The following is an 8654-nucleotide window of genomic DNA, read 5'->3' as shown; positions in this document are numbered from 1 at the left end:
CTCCATTACAGTTTGACAGATGTGCGGAAACACACACAAAACACACACACACACACACACACACACACACACACACACACACACGTACACATACACACACAGACGGGCCAAAAACAATACCTCCATTTTTATGGAGGTCGTTATGCTAAACGGTACTGACTCGATTGTAAGTGGTATCAGTTAGACTGCACACTATTGTTCATTCATAACGTAAACACCTTACCTTTTTTCATCCCTGGAATATATTTACTTCGTGGCCATCGCCCTCGAGGCTCACATTGTCCTGTTGCTGCAGTCATCTCCCTGGGTCCCTTCGGTCCCGAAGGTCCGGCAGCCCCAGGAGGCCCGATGGGTCCCAGTTCTCCCGGAGGTCCGGCAGGCCCAGGAGGCCCAATGGGTCCCAGTTCTCCCTGAGATCCTACAGGCCCAGGAGGCCCTATAGGTCCCATTTCTCCTGGACGTCCAGGTGGGCCCATCTCTCCCACTTTTTCTTTAACTGCATTCATTGAAAGAAGGAAATCATACAACTGCGATCTTCTGTTAATAATAGTGCTTTAAAATCACAGTGATCATCATATTTAGTAAGTTGTAAATCTAACCTGCAAAGTATGTCAGTAGTATTGCGTTCGCCATGACCATCACAAAGACCACTGATAATGCAATCCACAGCTTCTTCACTTGGCTTGATGCATTGAGTTGACCACCATAAGCCTTGTTGTCAGCAGCCTTCTCACAGGCGTCTAATTTAATGTTTCAACAACATTGAAGAGTTGCAGGTTTATTATAGAATTCATCGAATTTAAAATGAAACATTTTAGTTAATTATGTCCCCTGTTATGGCTCCGCCCTTTTGGCACGTTTTCGCATCGGTACCTGCGGCCTGAATGCATGTCTTTTCACTCGTAGACTGATCGACAGCCCAGCTTGCAGCTGCGGGCTCGAAGCGAAAATATCTCCCACCTTCACTTCCCACTATTAAAAAAAATAAACGTCTCCTTCTTTTCGGCAACCTTACTAGGGTGATAAGACAATATTTAGGGTCCTGCTTTTCGTTAAAAATTTTGAAATTCCATGTCTTACCCAATATTTTATTACTAAATGTATCAGTTTCGTACAATGCTGATTGACAACATTTAGCATATTGCACTTGAGTCCTTTTTGAAATATCACGGGAACGGGGGTGGGACAGCTTAGTTATATCTAATTTGTCCACAGTTTGATTGCTTGTATTTTTTGTGTGTAAATTTCTGTATTATTCCATGGAGTATCATATCTTTGTTATATATATATATATATGTGTGTGTGTGTGTGTGTGTGTGTGTAAATATATGTGTGTGTGTGTGTGTGTGTGTGTGTGTGTGTGTGTGTGTGTGTGTGTGTAAATATATATTATTTTATGTGCTGATATAAGTGTTATCAACTCGAATACCTAGCCATTGCAGTCTTGTATTTTCTTTTATGTGCTTAAATAGAATAAAAAAATACTTCGGAAGGAGAATGAAAGAATGAACACAACGTATTCAATCTAGACAAATGTCGTTGACCGATTGTAAGTTCCAATTTTATGTTAGCTGTGACGCTGTAATTAAGTAGCACAAGTTGTAATTATATATTGAATATTAATATCTAGAAGTCAGATGATAAAAATGAACGTGCACACTGTAAAATTATGTAGGGGATCCATTGTCAAAGTTTTAACATTGTTCAAGTATGTGGCGGAGGGGGTAAAGGTGTAAGAAAAGGTTAAGCTGGTCTCAGTTACGCCGACGGGCGATTTTACAAGCTACACTGATACATACACACAGACAAGACTTACAATGTGCACAGAAAACATTACATTTTATTTGGACGTTGGCAAATATGTAGTGTGCTTGATAAAGAAATATATAACGGCCTTAGAAGTATGAAACACAGACAACTTGGGAAATACAATCCTCTACGCATACCAGTGAAGGAATGAATAATAACATTGTTAGGAATATCTTAAGAAATGACTTAAACATTTACCATACAACAGGTTGGGTGTATTTGCAACGGAATCCGCAAGTTCCTCAATGTAGATCTCGGACTGCTGGGTGTGTGTGTTACCTGACAAAAAATTACAATCATTATCGTGAATCAAAGGCAGAATGAGTAACAAATTGAACTAACAATGTAGTTTGTAGTAACAAAACTTTAACTTTGGTATCGTAATGATGTAATGTAACGCAAGTACTTTCTTAAGCTGAAACTGTCAAAATATTTTTTATCTAGTAAGGCCATGTTGATTTGATTATATGGATGACATCCTCCGGGATCCCCAAAACTGATGCGCGCGTGCGAATAAAAAAAAGTTTTGCAAAAAAAAAAGTTCTTTTCATTCTGAAATCTACGTGGTCACGAGGGTTGAGCAAATGGCACAGAATATGGTTTGGCGAATAATCTAGTCTTCAAGTTCATTTCTTTACAATTTCGTCTTGTTTCGTTTGATTTTGGCATTCTACGACATTGGTATAGTTTTTATTAATTTTTTTGTAACTTATGGTTTATTTTTGCTCATTTTGCAACTGTTTTGTACGATTTACAGTATGGTTGAAAACTTTAATCAACATGGCCTAACTAGAAAAAAATTCTTCTGGACAAATGTGCAGAGCTTGGCACATTGTCGACACCACATCTGTCTGTAATTTGGAGTATATCTTTTAGTTGTTGCAAAAACAGAATCAAATGGACCTATAACATTATTACGTCACAGTTTGTTTACCACAATGAATGCCGGTCAATCGACGTTTATATTGTTCAGGGGTGCGTAGCGCGATGTGTGTTTGTGTAGTCTTAATATAAGGCTTAATACAGTACTACTTTCGTCTAATGTCACAACTAAATCACCCATGCGGCATGCAATGCTGTGTCAACAAAACTAGACGCAGCAAAAATCAAACATACCTGACTTTGAAAACTTTGAAATGATCTTTACTCTTGAACTGACCGCTCTATAATGTTCTTTAGAACAGGTAAACAAACTGTGACGTAATAATGTTTGTTATAGGTCCATTGGCCAGGCTGTAGCCATTGGCGGGACAGTTACCATTTTGCTGCCCAAAACGGCATCTGCCTGACATATGGATACAGAATATAGCCGATTTTGTCTTTGAAACTAAGCCACCAAAAGATACTGTTGAAGATTAATCTGTCTGTATCCTGAGGGTATTAATGATAAGCTGAAAGGCGGGGGGGGGGGTCATCACTATACAATACAGTGAGAAAAGCCATGTGAAGTGCCATTTTAAAGGGCACAGTGGAAATTAAAATGTGAGGCGATGTGGTTTTCCCTATTGTTTTTCCTCCATCTTATCCTACCATTTCGTTAAATGGATTCAATTCATTCATTGTTGGGCCAAATATCATGAAATTTGGCATGAAGGTACAGCGACCGAATACTTCCAGACGTTTTTTTTCTTCATTCTTTGGATACAGGCTTTTAAAATTGTTTTATTTGGGTTTTGGGCCATTTGCTGACAAAATCCGTACATTTTGAGGTCTTGGAGACCTATTTCAACACCCAAATCATCTAGATTTTGGTATGGGTATGCATTATCTACCAAAAACAGCTTATAACAACTTTTGGCATCAACCCCTTTAAAATTGTATAATTTGGGACTTTTTACGGTTTTCAATGCCAAATAGTGAAGTATAGTTACAGTAGAGTGGAGGATGAGTCATCAGAAAGGAATGCCTAGCAACAGCTAATAGGTATATAGCTTTCAAAATCGTTGGGCAGTTGTAATAATCTTGCTGATTGGATGCTGAGCTGTAATTGTATTTTACCTAAAGGAACCTCTAATTAACTGTTTTATAAAATTGCATATGTGTACTTTTGAACATGTTGTAATTTTTAATGTAAACCTGATATGTAACGAATAGTTTTTTCATCAAAAGTAACGAACTTTTATCAAAGGTTCTGATCACTTTTTAGTATATTGATGCCTCGTAAATTGGTTTACAATTCAGTTTTTAACTGCAAAGAACCAGTAAAACCATCTTGAATAGAATTAAATTCGTGACAACCAAACATGGACGTTTCTGCGAAGATGGAAATAAAAGCAGTAACGTGTCATTTGCAAAATAATGACAAAAATAAATGTGTGATTATGCAAATATGAAAAGCGACGTTATCAAATAACGAAAACCCACCTGTGTTATAAGATACAGGCCGATGGTCCTTCTGCCGTCCCCGCATGATGCTTATGGTCAGCCTCCGTGCGAGAAAAGACAGGCACACCCAACCTTGGACAACGGGAAACACTTACTAACAGTAATAACAGTGCGGTGGGGTTCTTCAGGCTAGATTTGTCTGTAGTTCAGATTGCTTTACATAGCCTTAAGCGATAAAGTGATTGCCAAATGCCAGACTTCCCTTTTACGTAACGCGTTGGATGATGAGACTGAATATTATTTTAAAAATGGCAGCCCCCCCCAAAACACTACCAGTTTGCGAAAGAATATGGTATTGTAATACACAAACTGTGGAAGACAAAACTTTTTTCTCACAATGTCTGTAGGTGCAGCACCACGGCCTTCCCTATCTTACTGATTCTGTGGTCGGGACCAGTCAGAGATAGGAAAAAAAGTATTTACAGGCCTACATTGCCTTGGTTCTTGGATATGATAATTTAATCGCAAGAGGGTTAGTTGGAGTACAAAGCCACCACAAACCGCTGCATACGAGTGTCTTACGGAATATCCTGCTGAATGTCCTACTGAATGTTCGATGTGAAAGTCACGAAAGACCCGAATTTTGCCCAAGTGATCTTGAATGTCCCTTATGACAGTCCTTACAGTTTTCCCTCCAGATTGGCTCTTCACATATCCCTTCTGGCAGTGCCGGTAGTGCCCAAGGTAGATGCCGGTAGTGCCCAAGGTAGATGCCGGTAGTGCCCAAGGCAAGGTACATGTACATGTACGTCGATGAAGGTTAGACACCCAGGTAATACGATAGGCCAAAAAGCAGTTACTCAAGCAACTGGATATGATTTTGAAAACGTCAAAATCATATCCAGTTTTCAAAATCATATCCAGTTGCTTAAGTAACTGCTTTTTGGCCCCAGGTACATGTAGATGCCGCAAAAACTGGTATTGCTTCCTACCTCCTTCTGGCCTTAATAACTTCCTCGCGGTAAGGCTACTGATCTCTTCTCCCTTTCTTCCCTGTTTTCTTCCCGTGTTGGGAAGCCTGTTCTTCTCTTCTAGAGAAGCCTGTTTTCCTTATGCACCGTGGGTCCTTCCTTTGTCTTATACACACAGCCCTTCTCCATCTAGTGCCTCTTGTCCAGACGGGGCTTTCTTCCCTGGAGTTCATGGGGTGGTGAATTTTGCAGGAAGCTAGGCTACCTCATTATAATAACTAATAGTTTAAACTAAAAGGCGGCTTTCTCAAAATTGGAGAGTTGACGCCTACTTGTCTGTTTCACGAAATTGAAACCTCTAAAATATATCCCAAATTTCCTAAGCTTATAAACTAAGAACAACTACCCGAAACCCATAAATCATGGAAAAGGTGTGCATTATGTCTTCCACGGCTTACACATAAAAATTCAAACCTCACAGAGCTTTAGAAAATTTACCTCCTAGTATGTTGACTAGCCACGTTCATAATTCCTTTGTTGATTATCTTCAGAAATGATAACCTTTAGAACAATCTAAATCAAAATTCATCAATGAACATGTATTACAACAAATCGCAAAAGTATACTGTTGACTTGACATCAAGCCACTGAGCCTTGAGACAAAGATTTGCTCGTGGGGTCGTGTGGCGTAGCGCCAGCGTGCTCGAGCGGTCCCGGTTTCGAGTTCTGGCATGCCACCGATCTTGTGCCCTTAGGAAAGCTACTTTCCTCACAGACTAAGATGTGGTGAAAAGGACAAACGGCTTTGCCTGTTCAAAATGATTGCCTATTAAAATGGATATTGTCTTGTCCTAATGTTAATGCTAATGCTACTTTAGACATACATGTGTAGTTATTGTTGGGTTTGATTTTTTGTGCAGTGAAGTATGAAATGGTCGACATTTTGCGAGATATATGAGTTGGGAGGTGTTAATAGAAATGTAGTTTTTCTTTAGGCTGGGAAGGTGAATAAAGCTAGGGAACATTTTGGTGACCATTTCAAATAACTTATCTCTTTCGGTGCTATAATGAGGGCAATGACAAACAAATATTATATGTAAAATATAAAACTGCAGCTGTTCCTGAGCATATTGATATGTTTACACCTGTACGTATATAGGTCATAACTCGTACATAAATCCTGAACAAAAAAAATGCGTTCTATAGGTCGGCTACTCCTGAAATTAGTCTGGATTTTTGGTATGAAATTTGAATAGTTGACAGATAACATGCCCTGGAATTTCATATCTGTGCCTTTAGGAATTTCCCTCGAGATTACGAATCCTGATATAAGTCTGGGCTTCGGCATAAATTGATGAATGTCGAAGACGAGTGACCATTGTTTTCTCGGTCTCTTTATTGTCAACTTCACAAATCCTCTTACTATCTAAAAGCAAGACCTCCCGATACATGGACATCTTTCAAAAGCGCCATATAATAGTTCCAAAGGATTGACTAAGCACAGCCAGACTACAGCAAGAACAGTGGACAACGTGTATTTTTTCCCAATACCTGTGGACTGCAACAGACGCTGGGGGCACATACCTAAGGAGTGCGGTATTCATCCCTTCAAATGTTGGAACACTGGCAGAAGTGAGGTAAAAAGCTTGCTTGCTCGTCTTCTCCTTCTGCATCTTTTGTGCAACCGAAAAAATGATTGAGTCATATTGACCGAAACAATTGAATTCCACATAACTTTTTTTCTATGCTGTCACCAAGTCCTCAGCTTAGCAGCTGTACCGAATAACGTTTTCTATACAGGTCGCTGACGAGTGTCGCTGAGGTAGGCATTGACTTTACGTTTGAAGTTCGGAAGGTCCCTGGTGTTGACATTGTCCTGTGGGAGACAGTTCCACAGCTTGACTGTAGCAGGGATGAATGTTCTTCTGTGGCAGGAGGATGACGACTTGACAGGTTCAAAGGCCGAACTGTGTTGGGATGTAGATAGGCGAGTTTTTCGCAACATGATTCCTGCCATCAACATAGAGCTTTCATGGTTTTGAGACACTAGGGATTGTAAAAGAAAAGGAAAACACGTTGTCTTGCAGAGAACATTGAAGAAAACTTTCGTTTGCGTTCGGATAAAAACATTCCCCAAAAAAGTATGTCTGCATTTACAATTAATTCAGTTTTTGACAAGCGAGCAGCTGCATTTTTGTTAACTGTTGTTCTTCTGGCTGTACCAAATCATTCAGTAAATCAAACGTGCTTTCCAGGATGCGAAAGAATATTGTTTACTTCTTGCGTGCCAAGGGGAAAAATCTATAGCTACGACGGACCTCGAGATACCATAACTTCGAGGTACAGAACAGAGTGCATATCCTGTAACGATATTTACGAACATTCGACTGAGAGTGCGAATACAGCACCGGGGAAGTGTTTTAGTGTGGATTGGCTTGTATTGAAAGGTTTGCGATACAAAACATTGTCGTATCAAAAATTAGCTATCGTTGATTATTCCTCGCTCATGGGCCTTTACCTCATAAATGTCGGAATAACTGAAATACAAAACGACACATTCAAAGACTTTTTCGGCTTAAAATCTTTAAATTTAGATGACAACATGTTGACGACAATGTCAAGGGATTGGTATGTTGCTTCGTATTCACCTGGAAAATACAATCTTCTTGATCTGTCGATTTCGCACAATTCTATTTCTACTTTGGAAACCGGCTGTTTTCAATACCTCAACAACCTTGCTTTGTTAAATCTACGGGGTAACTTACTGCGAGGACTGCACAGCCACATGTTTCTTGGACTAGAGGAGCTAGGAACGTTGATTTTAAGAGAAAACAAAATCGAAGCTGTTCCAGTTAACTCGTTTCAGTTTTTGAAGCGGTTGCAATTCCTAGATCTAAGAAACAATGACTTGGTCTGTTTTCATAGAGAAGCATTGTTAACTCAAGACAGACTTTTCAGTGTCGACCTAAGCGGAAACAATCTCATGGCATGGAGAGTTGCATTAATCAACTGTAACATGCACACAAGACAATGGATACGATTTAAGATATTTGACATAGTTTTACTAATCAATTATGAAGGCACTGATGGAAAGTTTTCTTTCGACTGGTACAATAGTTTTTCAGGTCAGCATAAAGCATCAAACATGTACAGTGAGCCAACTTGTGGATCTCCTAATAACGCTTTCCGACCGCGTCATTTTACGTCGTTACCTCCCTTCGTCGTCATAGTAGATCATAGCGAAAATTCTGAAAATAAGTCTTTATCAGAGCTATGTTCAGAGAAATGGGAAATTCGTGGCGGTATAAGTTTGCCTTTAAAGGGTGCAGCTAGTTTAAGATTTCATCTTTTTGGAGGGAGTAGTAAAAGTTTTGGCATTGTGGCAACTTTTACAAACAAAAAGATCGATCCTCAAAACGTTGCTTCAGAGTTGGATGACGTCAGACAACTCTACTCTTTGTCAAGAGTGGCCTGTTTCGGTATCGTTGATAACAAGCAACGCGTCGACTTCTTTAATGTGTCCACTAGAACGCAGGCAGATGATACGAC

General features: G+C 39.6%; 1 protein-coding gene across 1 annotated transcript in view; it reads right to left on the bottom strand.

The window, feature by feature from the left end:
• Positions 1-7110, bottom strand: part of LOC109472577 — a 16158-nt gene extending 9048 nt beyond the window's left edge. Inside the window, exons 1-3 of the mRNA XM_019772362.1 lie at positions 6915-7110; positions 600-740; positions 278-496 (exon numbers count right to left, since the gene is read on the bottom strand). Of these exons, the coding sequence (XP_019627921.1) occupies positions 278-496; positions 600-740; positions 6915-7110 (556 nt within the window). The remainder of the gene's footprint in view (positions 1-277; positions 497-599; positions 741-6914) is intronic.
• Between the last annotated feature and the right edge of the window lie 1544 nt (positions 7111-8654).

The sequence above is a fragment of the Branchiostoma belcheri genome, unplaced genomic scaffold (assembly GCF_001625305.1).
Source record: "Branchiostoma belcheri isolate BF01 breed outbred unplaced genomic scaffold, Haploidv18h27 scaffold28, whole genome shotgun sequence".
In the NCBI taxonomy this organism is placed as follows: Eukaryota; Metazoa; Chordata; class Leptocardii; order Amphioxiformes; family Branchiostomatidae; genus Branchiostoma; species Branchiostoma belcheri.
This window is presented reverse-complemented; position numbering and strand designations above follow the sequence as displayed.